General features: G+C 39.2%; 1 protein-coding gene across 3 annotated transcripts in view; it reads left to right on the top strand.

Moving 5' to 3' along the window:
* Positions 1-17,484, top strand: part of NFIA (nuclear factor I A) — a 389,510-nt gene that overhangs the window by 295,413 nt on the left and 76,613 nt on the right. For all 3 annotated transcript variants that reach the window (XM_056122287.1, XM_056122288.1, XM_056122286.1), the window contains exon 7: positions 16,749-16,877. In XM_056122287.1, coding sequence (XP_055978262.1) covers positions 16,749-16,877 — 129 coding nt within the window. The remainder of the gene's footprint in view (positions 1-16,748; positions 16,878-17,484) is intronic.

Here is a 17,484-nt window from a genome sequence, read left to right as displayed (position 1 = left end):
GGAGGACTTTTAAAGTACATTTCATTCTAGCCACAAGGTTTGCTGGTAAGGGAGAAAATAGGAGAGAAAAAGGATGTGTGATTAGGAGTTATTGCTAGCAAAAGTGTAGAGTTCCTATATTCTGCCTTGTGTAAGCCTGGGGTTTTGAGCAAACAACTTTTCTGAATTTTCATTTCCTCACATGTAAACACTGGGGATTAAAAACAAAAAGTCTAGACTGTGTTTCTTTTCAAACCATGGCTTTGAAAAAAAAAAATCAAGTGAAATGATCCTAAAAGCAAGAGATGTGTAAAGCAGTACTGTGTGTGGTACAGAACACACAGCATACAAATATATGTAAAGTATACAAATAAGCCAAACAGCTCTACAGGCATATTAAATTTCCTTTTTTAGCAATTCCTTTGAAAACTCTGAAGTATCCTGTGAGCTGAAGTTACCATGCAGATAAATGAAAATTTTGCGTATGCATCTTTATCTGTTACATGAAGGGCCTTGATCCAGATGATAGGAAAATAAAAAGACAGACTTTGCCCTTAGAGACGTACCACCACAGGCAAGGAGGAGAGGGTATTAGTTAGATAAGTGCCCAGTGGTTGTAGTACAAAGTATGAGAATACTCAGGCTCATGGTGAGGGATTTATTCTTTGGCTTAGATGCAGTCCTCTCCTTTGACTTTCTGAAAGAGCCAGGCACAACCATTCCATTAGTAACGAGACATCAATCAGTGCTCCTGTCATATTCCTGATAACATCCTCATCTCTAAGATGCCTGTGATATGATCGGGAGGCTCATAGGCAATGCCATCCTACTCCCAGGGAGAGACTTCCTGGGGCCAGGGAGATGGTGCAAAGGACCAAGAGGCAGGCTTTCCACTCAGAAGCCTTGGGGTCCAACCCTGTCACCGTATGGTCCCCTGAGTACTGTTAGCAGCATAATCCTGGTTGTTCTGTGCACAACTGAGCTAGAAAAGTGTCTCATCACTAGGCCTTTGCATTGAGCCATCCAGTCCAGCTGGCCGTCTCCCTGGGAGTGGCCCCTGAGCTCCCGAGGAACCCCCTAAAAAGAAGGGAGATTCCTTTTGGCACCCAAGGTCTCACAGCTTCCCTTGTGAAAATGGCAGTAATGAAATTGTGCCCCCTAAACAATCACTAAATGTTTACTTAGGGGAAACAAATGATCAGTTATTCTGAACTGACATCAGTTCACCACAGGGGAAAAAACTTGAAAACATAGTTGGAATGAAAACCAACAGATACAGGTCAATCAAATGGACCTAAGAATGTGTTGTATTGATTTTCCTTGATTTATATATTTAGTATACGTTAAAAAGTAATAAGCATCTGTAAAAATCAAGAAAAAGGGATTTGGGGGTCCCTGATGTAAAGAGGAAAATAATTTCTGCAGTCCTTCTTACAACCTCTTACCTAGTCTCTTAATGTAGATATTTCTTGCTCGAGCAGGCCCAGTAACATCTCCATTGGAGACTTTGTTGTTACTGTGTAATACTCTCGGTAGCTTGCCGGGCTCTCCGAGAGGGGCGGAGGAATCAAACTCGGGTCGGCCATGTTGGCTGCGTGCAAGGCAAACGCCCTACCCGCTGTGCTATCGCTCCAGCAGGCTCAGAAAATACTAGAAAGGCTGGAGCAATAGCACAGCGGGTAGGGTGTTTGCCTTGCATGCGGCCGACCCAGATTCGATTCCCAGCATCCCATATGGTCCCCCGAGCACTGCCAAGAGTAATTCCTGAGAGCAGAGCCAGGAGTAACCCCTGTGCATAGCCGGGTGTGACCCAAAAAGAAAAAGAAAGAAAATACTAGAATTTGAACTACAGTAAAAGAGAAATTTACTGATATTTACTTGTCCTTGGAATGTTGCTGAAATTTTAAATACAGTTTTGTTTATAAAAGTAATTTATTATGTTATTTACTTAAGATTTCACATATCGGTTTGTAAGCAACAGTTAATATTTCTTGTGTACTTATCATGAACCAAACATTTTCCTAAACCACATAATGCATGCATACATCTACAGATGCCCATATATATTGCTCTAGATTTTTATGTTTACACTTACATATGTATATACATTACATATATATGATATATAAATAAGTATATACATATGTGTACATGTATATTTAGTTTGCAAAAAAATGTGATACTAATGCTATCTCTTCAGGCTTCTTTCTCTCATATTTTAATTTTTTTTCTACATACCTATAGCTGTATTTGATAATTCCATTGTATAGAGATTAAGCAGTATATATATATAATATATAAAGTGCTGTATATATAGCTTATATATATTAGATATACTATTATATATTATAAGTGCTATTATATATTTCTTTTTACAGAAACCAGTGCTATTATATATACATATAATAGCACTTATATAATATATAATAGCACTTATATAATATATAAGAGTGCGTATAATAGCACTGGTTTCTATGGGAACAAAGTTCTGTTCTTTTGGTGACCACCACTGACCTAAATCAAGTAGTTCTTCAGTCCTCCCCAGTCAGGCATTGAGTATAAAAGCTGGGGAGAGAGAGAAGAGAGTTCGATTTCCAGCCCTCCCCCCCCACCAGACCCCAGAAATCCACAGCGTCTCGTCCATACTGCACAGGGGTTTCTGTGCTTCTGTAAGCCACCCACCTGCTTTCCTGCCCGGCATAGGATTACAATGATGCCTATTTACCCAGCTCTCCATCCAAGGATTTCAAATTCATCATGCACTCATCAATTAATCAAAGACGTGGCACCCATTTGGAGGTGCTGGGTGAATTATGTCTTCTAAGATTACGAGAAATGCTCCCATCAACGTAGTAAATCAGGGAGTGTTTCCTGATGGAGCTCTGAGCAACACAGCAAGTCCTGAAGCGGAGGCACTTCTCTCCAGCACTGAATCACCCCACGCACCTCTCCAGTAGATGCACACTTCAGGAATAGAAAAGTTTTACTCCAAAGTATCTCTTGAATTTATGGAATACTGAGCTGCATTAGAACCGAACTATTAGCATTGGCTTACCACTTCCATCCAAGCAATGCTTCCCTTTTCGAATAGTTAAAAGAACAAAACAAAAACCTCAAAAGTGTGGTGATTTTTCAGTATGGGGTAACTTTAGTTCTGGGACCTCAGGACTTTGGAGTGTGTCCCACTGGGCTATGGTCCAGCACCCCAGCCCAGATAGAGTCTGGACTGGTCAGAAAACAATGTAGGTTGGGTGTTGGGTTGGAAAATACTCCAGCTCTTCCATGTCACCATGTTTTGCTAACAATTTACTGTCCCTCTGTTGGAAAAAGTTGTCTAATCTCTCAGGATTTCCCTTGCATAGGAGGAGAGGCAGTTAGAGTTTTCATCTTCATCCTGAAATGTCATTCCAGGCATTAGAAAATCAAGGAGGGGCTGAAGCAATAGCACAGAGGGTAGAGTGTTTGCCTTGCTCATGGCCGACCTGGGTTCGATTCCCAGCATCACATATGGTCTCCTGAGCATCGCCAGGAGTAATTCCTGAGTACAGAGCCAGGATTAACCCCTGTGCATCGCTAGGTGTGACCCAAAAAAGAAAAAAAAAAGGAATAGCAGCCTGGTGTCCATTTCTATCTGAAGTGTCCTTAATAATATAGATTATTCCTCCACGTGAGTGCTCCCAAACCAGAAATCACTTAGTCGTGATCAGCTTCCAGGATGAACGGAATCTAGTAATTCTAATGATTACTTAGGATTTCATGCCCATCAGAATTTTCCATCTCCCTTCCAGCCTTTTCGTGAACCCAGCAGAAGAAAGGGTTTAACAAAATGGCTGTGCAACATGGGTCCCATTTTTTGCACTCTTTAGGGATGTCAGTAAGTGGCATTTTATGTTCTACTGTCTAAATAACGCTTGTACAGATTATAAGAAGCCTGAGATGCATAAGAACTCTTTTCGGGACTGGTGATCCTTTGATATTTATCACTTCATAATGGTGACACCTGCTTCTAATTTTAAGGGTTCCCCTTCCCAGGGGTCATATTCCCCCCACACACACACACACTGTCCCATCAGAAAAGAAATCTTCTCCTTAAAAGAGTGAACTAGTCGTTTTTCTCCTTTTGATGTGCTTGCTGTTTTTATGAGTTTCTCCATCAGCATTGAGATCTTAACATGTCTTTAGTTCAAAAAATTTCATAACACATAATCATTCTATTGGTTCTCACATAAAATTGATGTCCTGGACACACATTTGATGACTTCTGCAGAGGAATCATTTGTTATAAAGGTCACTGCCTGCCACTTGAGCTACTTGATGGTCCTTTTGAGTTGACTAAAGCCAGAGAAATAAACTCTGCTTTGTGGGAGCAGCTCAGAAACTCCTTTGCTCATGGTTGTTTGGGTGTCACAGTTAATGGCAGGATTGGCTGCCATTTTTTTTTGAGGACTGGTATGTCAAAGGGAAAAACAGACAGCCAGGTCTGTCTCTTTAATATGAATGAAAATAGTTCTTTGGTTTGAGAGTAGGTGGTCTACTTGGATACCCCACCAAGTGTGCTTTAAAAAAGTTAATTTTCATCTGGTAGAAAATCTTTCCCTAATAGGTTCAGGATAAAGTTAATTACACAAGTAGAGAAAAGCTGCAAAAAAAAAGATATATAATTCAAGCATCCCATTCTGATTGGTCTGTGTGGAGTTGTCTGGATAAAATTGGCTCCTTGTGTTGGGTTCCAAAAAAATGTGTGAATATGAAGGAGATGTGCTAAATCATGACTCCAGAGAAAATGTCGGCCACGAGCAGTATTTAGTTGAAGAGGAAACGTAACTTTAGGATTTGGACAAATAAGGAGCATTGAAAAAAGAGTGAATCATTAACTCCAGTATAACAGCATTATGCTGATGGATCCTCACTAGACTTGAATAAGACACTCAACAAAGGCTGTGATGAATGGAAGTAACTCATTTACTTAATTGATATGAAAAAACTTTGCCAAGCATTTACCCTTAGTGTCAGATAAGTGATTTTTAATAAAATATTTCCAAGATATGAAGACAGTTAAGAAAACAGCACAGTTTTTTAAAATAATTGCTCTCATAAGTGAATGGATCTATCATTACCTTGTCACAAAGAATGACAGTGAGCAAAAACATCCTGCTCATCCCAGCTCAGATAAGTAAGAAACGTAATTAGACAGACACCATCTCTTCTGTTGAACTCAGCATTCATCAGACGTGCAACTTGACGCAGACATTTTTTCTGATATGTCACTGTTCCAAAAAAAAATCATAAAAACAAAACTATTGTGTTAGATATTGTTAAAAATGACTCACATAGTACAATTATTTCCCTTTCTGGAGGTTTTTTTTTTGAATAACACTTAATGATACTCTGTTTCTCTGGCATCCGCAAAAGCTGCATTATAGGTTAGTGATTTATTTTGTTTCACAAAATATCAGGATAATGATCATAGTGGAAATATGTTTAAGCTTGGAAATGACCTGTTGGCTCATTGATCTCAAGGGAAAGCATGCCTCTTTTTAAAAAAAGAGACATTTTCTTATAAGAGAGAAAAGGATTCCTGGACGTTTTCGACATTAAATAAGAGCTTTAGAGAGACTCTTCCTATGAAATATTCCATGTTAAAATGATGAAATGCTTTGCCCCCTCCCAGTATCCACAGGCATTGCCTTTTGAAATAATCCGTTTCCTTTTGTGGTATTGCTTCTAGCTTCAACTCTGAACCACTGCCTAGTGATAAAGGGGGAACAGCCCAACCCATTCCACAATTCTTCCTTCCAGTGTTTTTGGCGACTCAAAGGCCTTTGAAGGCAGAGAATAGGGTGATTGAAGGATGGCCGACAGATTTCACTAAGTAACAGGTGGAGGTCAAAGCAGTTTATTTGTGGGGATGAACAGAGTGCAGAGATGAAAAATCAAATGCTTTGCCGTAATAAGGTTTAGCAAGAAAATGCTGACTCCACCAAGCTTCGATTCTAGCTGACAGAAGTTTCTCTAGTGTTCATTACTTGATTTCACAGTTGAAGCAGTTCGAAGAGGCCTAAGAGTGTATTTCTTTTTTCCTCCCCCGTGAAAAGTTTACATCAGTTTCAGATTTTAGTTTGAGGGAGGGGTTCTCTCTTTGTATTCCAGGAACCTTGGGCTGGCTGTGTCCCCAGGTGGATGCCTACCCCAGGGGGGAATGTTCCAGACTATGGGTCCCCAGTAGAGGCAAGTTGGCCACTGGTCAGCTCCCAGTTTCCAGTTCTGTTTTCACTGACAGAAGAGAACATACACTTTAACGAACACCTTCACATCATCAAAACTAAGATTGCCAGTGGAGAAAAATTGTCTCTAAGAATATTTACCTCTCTGAGCACCTTTCCTTGGAAATGGGCAGTAAAGTGCTTTCACCCTACTAACCCCCATGTTCAACGATATATTTGTATGGGGAATCGTTTTTGTGTTTGTAATTTGAAAAAAAAGCAAAGCACTTCTCTTTTGACTTAGTGAAAGGTTTAGTGAACATTGCTGAAAATGTAGCAAAGTAACATTGGCCTGCTATTCTACATCAGGATCAAAAAAAAGTCATTATTTGGTGGCTTAGAGGCCAAAGTGGAACTCTCTGCTGTGATGCAGATGTTTTCCCTTTTCCTTGTCCAGTGCTATAACAATTCTCCAAAATATGACTCTTGAGCACTTGAAGTGTGAGTCTGCTGAACAGCTGAGTTTTTTAATGCTTTTCATTTGAATTAATTTAAATTTAAGTTGTCACATGTGGCTAGTTGCTTCTGTAGTGGACAGGGAAGATATAAACCAAACATATGCACAATTGAGTTTTTTACTTTTCCATTGGGTATCTAGACAGAATGTATAAAGTAGTATGCTCTATTACATTATATTTATTTTTCATGTAAAATCCATTTTTCTCATAATTTCTTTTTTATTCTCAACTCTCTATGAAATGTGTGATTATTCCAAAATCTCTTCCTCTGTGATCACAGGGGGAGACAGATAGGTAGTATCTCCAAGCTTGTGCCAGCCTGTGGGGTATGAGATTTAATTCTTTTATTTCAGTCCTGACACTGGTATCTGTGTTTACCCTGGAAGGAGAGGAAATCCCCTGAAACTTCAAGAGACTTCATTGTAAGTGCAGGAACCAGATTTTTGTGACATTCTTCTTGCTATTCCTTACAGTCTCAAGTTGTAAATTTTCACTTACAAGTGAACATTTAGAATACATTTGAGAACTCGCCATTTATTTTTCCCAAATAATCTGTATAATTTTTATTCCATGCTTCTTTTCCCCCACTTTTTCCCCCAAATTGGACAGATCACTTTTCTCCAAGCCTCTTAAATTAGCTGAAATTTCTATGGTTCAATAATTCTTTGGGAAACCCTCTTTGATCGGTTGAAATGGTAGCATGTGGAATAAGACAGGTAAGCCTCAGAGGCTATATTGACTTTTATCCTCTCCATCATAAAAAAATGATTTAAAAACATTTTTTTTCCACTGAAGAAGGTGAAAGTTAACAGATAGTCTGGACATTTTACCTTTTTTGTCTTGTTGGATATATTAATCATAATAAGTTATTTACAAATGAACTCTAATGCATTTTATCTTCAGGACATGAGTGTGAGTGCAATATTTAAGCTACTTTCTCACACCCACAGCATCTGTTTATACACACAGGAGCAGGATGGAGCTTCAGTGTGGACTCCCTTTGTCCAGTCATAGTTTTCACTTAGCATATCACTTGGAGGTGGTCTCCACAGAGCCTAACTCATGTCAGTAAATGCATATCCTTAACATTTACAAGAGAACACTTGCTTGGAACCTCCTGAGAAGGGTCCAGAAAGGTTCCGTCGGTTTGTAAGACAACTGCTAGAAGTCACAGTGTAGTTCTGTATCTGGAAGAGATGAGTCTGAGCATAAATTTGCTGGTGGTGGATGACTTGCAAAATCTGGAACTGATGACTCCACTTTCTCAGAAGCTGGAGAGATGATACTGAGAGTGATGCTGACCTTTTGGGTATGCAGGGTGTGATGGTCTGGCATGTCTGTCCTCCTCACCAGGAGGGGCAGAGAATCCAAATTCCCTGGTGTCAAGCAGTCACCAGAGCACTTCATTTGTGACTTAGTCTGAAAAAGCAACTGAGCATCATGAACACACCATTTCAAACCAGCTCAGAATGGATTTGTATTGGTAAGACAGGTGAATTATTGGTACTGTTTTTTCGGAATTAGATACCTGGGTGGAGCAGTGCATGGAGAGAAGCGTGAGCTCTCTGGACCATTACAGGTCAGCTTCTTTCTCTTTCCTTTCCAGACAGTTCTTGGCTTCCTCCACCTCCCTATGGCTTTTACTCTGTTTCCTATAGAATCGAGGAATCAGCTACATCCTGCACTTTCCAGTGACTTAGATGCTTATTTCTCAATTTTGATGCTGGCTTTAGTGACCTGTAGGTTTCTCCTGAGTTCCCATCTTAAACTAAATTCCAATGAATTGTGTGTGATGAGTTGACTAGGCCACTGGTTAAGTGAGGTATTATTTCATTCTCAGCTTGGAAGATTTCATTTAGTCTTAAAAGAATTGTGGTCCTGGGGCTGGAGCGATAGTACAGTGGGTAGGGCATTTGCATTGCATGTGGCTGACCCAGGTTTGAAGTCCAGCATCCCATATGGTCCCCTGAGTGCTGCCAGGAGTAATTTCTGAGTGCAATGCCAAGAGTAAACTCTGTGCATCGCCTGGTATGAATCAAAAAGAAAAAAATTGTGGTCTATTTCTGGCTGTCAGTGGAGATATAAGAAGGATGTCCATAGAGATATAAGATATAAGAAGGCTGTATAGACAGATGATATCACAAGAGGCTTTATGGACCAAGCAACTCATTGAAAACACAAGAGATCTATTATAAATGTTAAATGTACATATTTACTCTTAAAATATAACGTCAATCAATGCTCACTGTTGATTCTAAGCCTGTGTGATACTTGTCTCTTGACAGTTATAATTAGAATCACTGATAATACATTAAGTATGTTTCCTAAAAATAGTAACTGTGGGGCCAGAGTCAGTACAGCAAATGGGGCACTTGCCTTGCACACAGTTGACCCAAATTCATTCCCTACTACCCCATATGTTCCCCTGAGTCTGCTAGGAGTTATTCCTGAGTGTAGAGCCACAAATAATCTCTAAGCACTGCTAGGCGTAGCCTCCAAATAAAAAATAAATGGTAACTGATTCCTACTCAGGCCAAGAAAAACTTTCGGTGTACATAGGAAAAGATGATTCTTAGTATAATTCTGTTTTTTACATATTCTTCTGAAGCAGATATGACCTTTATTTGAATTTTTCCTTTAGGTAACCAAATTATAAATTTCAACTATAAATGCCTTTTATTGACTTAAATAGGGCACCGTTTGTATAGGTTTTTGCCAAACTACACAAAAAAATGCAGTGTTTCACAAACTACAATCTTCACAGCCAGAGAGAGACACCTGGGTCTCAAATACCATAACAACAGCACGATCTTGGGCAGCTTGCTTGTCATCTCTTGAAATCCAGTTTATGAACCATTAGGTTATAGTTGGAAGGGAACCCTGCAATCAGGAAAAAGAGTAAGAATTTGCGATATTAGTAAGTACATGGCACATAGTAGGTACTCTGTAACTTGTAGTTTCTATTTTCAGTCTGTTTCTTAAGAAATAGATGACTGATGACTGTGTGTTGAGCTTCCCACTGGTTCTCTTGAGAACGCTTGATGGATGAATGTCTCTAGGAACCTTTAGGTTTGGTGTGGCAGTTGCTCTGGTAAAGCGACTTTAAAGGCAAGTTGTTGAGTATTGGATAGTAACACTGGACAGGACAGTATGTGAAGAAAAACACACAGAGCCCAGCTCACAAACATTTTGTGGTTCTCTCTGAACTGCTTATATATTGGATTTGAAAACTGAAGTGCAGAGGTTTCTGGTTTCCAGCATTTCTCACAGGCACATGGCGACTAAAACAAACATTAGTGAAATGAAACTTTCTGTTCTTGACTTTGATACTTACCAAAAAAAAAAAAAGAAGAAGAAGAAGAAGAAAGGAAAAAAATAAAACATATGCCAGTAAAATCTGATCTGACCATTTGAATTACATCATCCGAACTCCTACAACAGATGAAATAAGGTCCTGCTGTCCTGCAGTGCATTTACCAGGGATAGTTTTCACAGGAAAATGAATTTTTAAATAAGCCTTCTACTGAAGTAAGTGCTCACTTGTCAGGTTCTCGTTTTGAAAATTCAACATGTTGTTTGTTCCATTGTCACCGAAATTACTATAGGTGATTGTGATTTCTCCCTATTCTCACATTCACAGTCATCCATCACATATCTCCGTTAAGTCCTAAGAACACCTGCTTTAGGATATTGTCTCCAGCAAAGAGCAGTGGGATTCTTTCTTCTTATTCCTGCAGGATTTGTTTTCTGATCCTCTCTTAGACTTCTTGGTCAAAATGTTGGCTAAATCTCATCATTGGAAGAGAGAGGGCTTCAGGATTAATCATGATTTCCTATCTCTCCCACTCCCTTAACTTCTTTTCTACTCTCTTTGACATCAAGTTATAGCAAAATATAACCAAAAACAAACCTCAAGAATTATTAAGATGTATTTATATCGCACACTCTGATTTTATTAATGATGGCTTTCGATAAAATCGGGAAAACAAAATTTCAAAAGCGTTCATGTCTTTGGAAATTACCACTTTTAGCCTTCTTGTTGTGAAGATGTCTTAACATTTTCTCTGGCTACATGTGGTTAGTAGAAAACCACAATCTTGGAAAGGATTGTGGAAAATAATGGAAACTTTTGACACCCGAGAGAGTAGTCATGCACAGCAGGCATCTTTAATACACAAACATCTACCCTTTATGGGAGTCAGATCTGAATAACATGCTGGCTTGCTCTTGCTAGGTAGCAAATAACCCCATATTTAGTGAGCAGTGCACATTAATTAATTTCACAGTTTCCATGGGTCTGAGGACTGATGAATGAACTAACTGGTCCCTTTCCTCAGGATCTCACTAGGTGAAAATAAAAAATGTTACCCTAATTGTATTTCTTCTGAAGCTTAAGATGTTGCAGCAAATGGTAACACTTGTTGGCAAAATTCTTGAAACTTCACTGCTAAGGATTGCTCTGCTTCTTGTTACTGTTTTCTTTAAATTGACATTACATTAATTCATTTATTTCCAGCATACAACTTTAGACATCAGCCTCTGGAGATCCTATATTGTAATCACCATCCTCGTTTCTATTCTATTTTGATCACTGGTCTAATTTCTATTCACCACTATACAATACAACGGACTCCCTTGATTTATTTAACCAACTCCAGCCTTCGACCCGCCAGTAGCCACCATTCATTTTTTCAGTGTCTGAATTTATTTTCTTTTATTTTTCATTTGCTTAAAAGAAAGTCCTTCCACAGATGAGTGAAATCGTTTGGCATTCGTCTTTCTCAGTTTAACTTATTTTACTTAGCAGAATGTCTTCAGGGTCCATGGATGCTGTTGCAGATGACACAGTAGTATCTTTTAACAGCTGAGTAGTATTCCATGTGCCAGTGTGCCCTGACTTCTAGTGCCCATGTGCCCAGAAAATGCCCTTCATGTTCTGATTTCCTGAATCTGTCAGTAGACATTTGGGTTGGGCTGTTGTAAGTCATGACAATGTAGCCTATTGTTGGTTTGTTGTTTTTTACCCTCATTCATTCAGTCAGTCTTCATCTTTTGAGAGGAGAATTTGGTCTGCCTACATTTTAAGTAATTATTGATTGTATAGTCTATCGCTATTTTGACCAGATTTTAGTGTGTGTGATTTTGCCTTTTCTTTTTTATTTTCCTTTCTTTCCTTTTCCATTCTTTTCTTTTCTTTTTTCTTTTCTTTTCTTTTAATTTGGTAATTAGGACTAAAGAGTTAGTGTAGTGGGCAAGGCATTTGCCTTGTATGCAGCCAACCTGCATATACCAGCAGCTGATACCCAGCACCCCAGATGGTCACCTGAAGAATGCCAGAGTAATTCCTGAGCACCTTCAGGAGTAATCCTTGAGCATTTCGAAATGTGGCCCACAAACAAACAAAATTGATGGTTAGGTGTCAGCTTTTCTTAAAATTGGGTATCAGCCAGGGGCTCTACTTAGTTCTTAGAGGTCCCTGAAGTTCCATGCCCTGCGATTCTCTCCCATGTGACAGTTTCACCCCACTGTAGCTTACTTTTCAAAGCCAGTAGGAGAATCTCTCTGACTTCTATTGCCCTTTATTAAATGGCTCATCTGAGTAGGGTCAAGCCCATTCAGGATAATAACCCTCCATTTAATTCAAAGTCACCTGAGTTAGGGACTTTAATTATATCTGCAAAAGTCCCTTCACCTTTCACTATAACAACCTAATGACAAGAATAACATTCCAAAGAACCTCTCATGTGCAAGGGAAGGGGGTTATAATAGCTCTGCATCCCAGGAGCTGGAAAACATGAGGCCACCTTAGAAATCTGTCAGTAATATGAATGAAGACTCTAGTAGAATCTTTGTGAGTAACTATAGTTGGCCTGTGCTTCTAAGGCTCTCATTTTGGATTTCTCATACCATCACTGGATAATGAGAACTCTGTGTTTGATTGCTTTTGTCTGCTGAGCATTGGAATAACAGGTAGCTTAGGAACATGGCAAAGAAGAGAAAGATAGAACTGGAAGGTGAGAAGATCAATCACAAGACAAATGCTTCTTGAAATACTTCTATTTTGTTTTCCACCATTGGGTTTTACGTATTCATTCGAGCCACAACCAGCAGTGCTTGTGGGTTGCTTCCAGTGGTACTTGGAGGACCTTGCAGTTCTGGGGATCAAACTTGGAGGTCCTACATGCAAAGCATGCCCTCCAGCCTTTTAAGCCATCTCTATGGTACCAGCACTGGATTTTTAATAGAATTTTTTAGGAAGAAATATTCCATAGAAACAAGACTGTGCAAAATTTCAGCTCATTCTGTAAAATTCTTTATTTTTAGATATTAAAAATAGCTTTGAAGTAATATTTCGTTGGCTCCATTTATTTATAATCTTTTTAGAATTGAAGAAATTTTTTAGTCTGATATTTCTAAAAAAGAGATGGAGATTGAAATTTTGATTAATTAAAGAGAGCCAGTCAGTCATTAGTCTCCATATCGTGAGCGTGTAACAGTATGCACAGCTAATTGGTAAAAGAAATTTTAACAAGGAGTTTATTTTTAAAGTAACTTACAGAGACCAAATTTGGTTTCAAAAGTAAGGCCAAGATTAATGTTCCCTTGCTTTTAACATAAAGCAGTTCACCAGCATTTTGAAATTCATCTGGTCAATTAAGTGTACGTAGCAAATTAACCAAAACATACATTATGCATATGGAGAAAATATTAAAGTATATAATAAGGAAGTATGCTCAATACTAGTCTTTAAAAATTGAAAACACAGAGTAATTTTGAGACTCATGACAGCCTTAGGGTTCATATTACTTGACTGTGATAAATTTAGAAGATTATACATAGTGTGGCTTGTTCTTGCACGGAGACAAAATTTCTTCTCTTTAACCCTTTGAAAGAGGTTTTGCATTTTGCTGGTTTTGAGTGCATTTACCAACTTGATCATTCTTTAGACTTTTTATTGCCTACATTGTGTGTGTACTTCTCTATCCTTCTAGAAGGCAAATGGTGGTTGTAAATCATGTCAACCCTTCTGCAGTATTTAGAATGACAAGCATTGGGAAAACATGAACTTTTCAAAGAAAGGTAACTTTTACTAAGCCTAGCCCCTTACTTTCTGTAATAAGGTTATTTCAGATACTGCATTTCATTAGTGACTCCATTATCTAGGAAAAATAAAACCCTGCCATCTTAAGCGTTTTGACATTTTTATTTTTTCTATTCTATTTCTGTTTCATGACACATAATCCAGGCATTTGACAATTTAGATCAGTACATGGGTTTCAGCCTAAAAATTGGTCTGCAAGGGGATAGTTTCAATAAATTTGAGAAAGTTAGGTATGTTGTATACCATTTTTCTTTCTTAAACTTTAAATTTTTGAATTTTTTTGTGTTTATATGACTGAAGTGTGGTTACTTACAATTTATATTGATCCAAAATATATTGCATTTTATAATTCGGTCCCCCTAACCAATTCTCTTATATACATTCTCCATCCTTCTCAGAGAGCCAGGCAAGCTATCGAGAGTATCCCACCCACCCAGCAGAGCCTGGCAATCTACCCATGGCGTATTCAATATGCCAAAAACAGTAACAATAATGGGTCTCATTCCCCTGACCCTGAAAGAGCCTCCAATATGGCACTGTTGTGAAGGACGAGTAAGGAGAGGCTGCTAAAATCTCAGGGCTGGGACAAATGGAGACGTTACTGGTGCCCTCTTGAGCAGATCGATGAACAGTGAGATGACAGTGATACAGTGAACAGATCCATGAGTAAGCCCTAAGCATTGCCGGGCGTAGCCCAAAAAACAAACAAAAAAGCAAAATAACAAAATCTCAGTGTCTCCAAATGGGTGTGAGCTCTTTGGTATGACAGGAAGCTAGTTACTGATAAATTTTGCAACCAGATATAGGTAAAGTCATATGGTAACTTTGCTTTTAATTCAAATTACATGAATACTGATCTAGAAGGGATCGGATCTAGATCGACTGTCAATTGAATGTGAAATCACATGCCACTTCACGTCCAAATGCAAACATTCTTATTAGTTTGTTACTTGCTTCTTTCTTAGGGGGTCAGAGCCTTAGTTTTCTTATTTCCACACATCAGTGGGTAAAACCACAGAGAAAATGAACCTGGGCAGGTAGTTTAAACTTTTGGGTGGGGTGGGGGTGCTTAAGTTGAAGTGTTCAAGGTCTTGGGTGGTAGATATCCTGAAATTAGAGGTGGGCAAAGCATGCATAATCTGTCCTTGGAGAAACTGCCGTCACACTTGAAGGTCGTGTGATAGCATCACATGAAGAAAATCTGTGATCAGAAATGACAAGGAGATATTTAGATACAGGCCAAGCAAACTGAATCTTCAGAACAGAGCTGTGCCTAACTCAGTGCTTAGCATGATGTGTGTTACTTCGCAGTCTCACAACTCTTCCGTGCTGATATTGTTATCATTACTTTTCTAGTTCAACCAAATGATTCTCTGGTCATAGGCTGAATACAACACATGTACACATGCATAAGTCAAATGAGAATGTGTTATTTTGACAAAAAGCAGTCTAGTTTTATGCTACAAACTTTAGAAAGCCCATGTTTGTCCTGTGGTGTTCAGACGAGGAGTCATTTTCTTTATTTTTATATCCAAGTTTTCCCTGTTTGTATTGGCACCTAACCAAACTTATAGATGATTCCAGTTGTGTGTGTCAGCGTGGTTGCTGAAAACATTACAAATGCAGTCATTACAAAGGACTATTTTCCCGTTATTTTCTTTAGAAAGAATTTCCTATGCTGGAAATGTTCTGAAAGCCTTAGAAGCACTGGTGTGTGTGTGTGTGTGTGTGTGTGTGTGTGTGTGTGTGTGTATTCTAAATTATTTTTTAAAGCTTTTATTAGGGTCTGAATATGCAGTACAGTAGAGGGCTTGCTTTGCATACAGCCAGCTCAATTTCAATCCCTTCAACCCCTGAGCCCTACCAGGCGTGATCCCTGAGCACAGGAGTAAGATGTGAACATTGTCAGATGTGTACCCAAAACAAACCAAAAAGCTTTTATTATATTTTATTAACATAAAAGTCATAAATGTTGATGATAGAAAAAACAAGCAAATAAGTTTAGGTAAACCACCCAAATTTACCTCAGAAACTACTGTTAGGAGTTCCTGCAAATTTTCTGTCTGTGTCCATTTCTAATGCATTTCTAAATGGCATCATCATGTAGTATCCTATTTATATTGTAATTGCTTTTTTAAAAATTACAAGTGTATTACAAATATCTCTCTATGCCTTTGCTCTTATGATACTCTCTGTATTAGATATACCATATTTATTTAGCCAATTGCTAATGTTTGGGCATTTAAGGATTTTTGAAAGATTTTTCTCTATTTTTTTTACAAGTATGAATAATTCATCAGCTGAGTAACTGAGTTGCAGTTATTGAGGGTATTTTTTTTTCACTGACAAAATAGCTCAATTATTTAAAATGTGGAGAAAATGTTTGGTTCTGCAGTCTGGTGGCTGGTAAGATGAAATAGTTGCAGGCAAGGCGCTGGTATGTATCCATCGCCACCTTCCTGAGGAATCCCAGAGACTGCAGGCACATGGAGGAACTTTCAAGAAACACTCTGGTACTCTCTGAGAACAGATAAGTTACCCCAGCCCACCACCCAGGGACCATGACTTGGAAGAATTATGTGGAAATCAATTTTAAATGAACTTATCTAGGCCCCATTCTATCACTTGTGTGTTCCTGTGACAAACTCAAAGCGATTCAAAATGAATATCCCATTCACCAGTGGTTTTTATCCACACGGCAGAGCCTGGCAAGCCACCCGTGATGTATTCGATATGCCAAACACAGTAACAACAAAATCTCCAATGGAGACATTACTGGGCCCGCTCGAGCAAATCGACGATCAACGGGAGGGCCTTTACTTTACTTTATTTTACCCCCCTTTTATTCTTCAAGTGACATCTTGGAGCTTCCATGCAAAGCTGGCAGTTGGGTCGCTGTGTGATGAAAGTGAGTTTATGACTTAACCAATCCATCCTTTCTCCCAGGCATGCCATCTCCCACCACACTGAAGAAGTCAGAGAAGTCGGGTTTCAGCAGCCCCTCCCCTTCGCAGACCTCCTCCCTGGGAACGGCCTTCACCCAGCACCACCGACCTGTCATCACAGGACCCCGAGGTGAGCTGCCCTGGGGAGATACCGAGTGGGGTGGGGGAGGGGTGCTTAGTTCAGAGCTGGGAACCGGAGTAGCAAAGTAAAGAAAGGGCAGCCAGGACTCCCCCAGGTGCTCCTGAAGGACTGAATCTTCTCTTATCTTGGGGACCACTTTGGACCTGAGAGATCTGGTATCAAACCCTAATCCTCACTCTAAGGGGGAAATGAGCCCAGACCTGGAATGATGAAGAAATAGGAGTAGAAGGCAGGGGAAGGATTTGTGTTTGAGCAGACATCAAAACTGTCTTACAAGCATGCACGAGAAAGATGTGGATGTGTGTCTCTCTGTGTGTGTTAGGCAAGTTTATATTCATAGAGTCTCTCACCTGTTTTCAAGGAGGAGCTTCTCTTCCATCTCTCATCCCTTCCAAATCCCTCTTCTTGGACCCTGACTGCAATACATGGCCTTCTGAATTGATTGTTTGCTCGCAGTGTTGACGAGCTGTCTCTAGTCCCTCCTTTTGAAGTGGTAGATAGTTTGTCTGGTTTTCATTGCAATGCTTTCATTATTTTTGTCTCTTGTGCTTTTAAGTTTATTATTAAAATGTGTCCTCAAGAAATATGATTTGTA

Source organism: Sorex fumeus, unplaced genomic scaffold (assembly GCF_029834395.1).
Source record: "Sorex fumeus unplaced genomic scaffold, SorFum_2.1 ptg000045l, whole genome shotgun sequence".
NCBI classification, from domain to species: domain Eukaryota; kingdom Metazoa; phylum Chordata; class Mammalia; order Eulipotyphla; family Soricidae; genus Sorex; species Sorex fumeus.
This window is presented reverse-complemented; position numbering and strand designations above follow the sequence as displayed.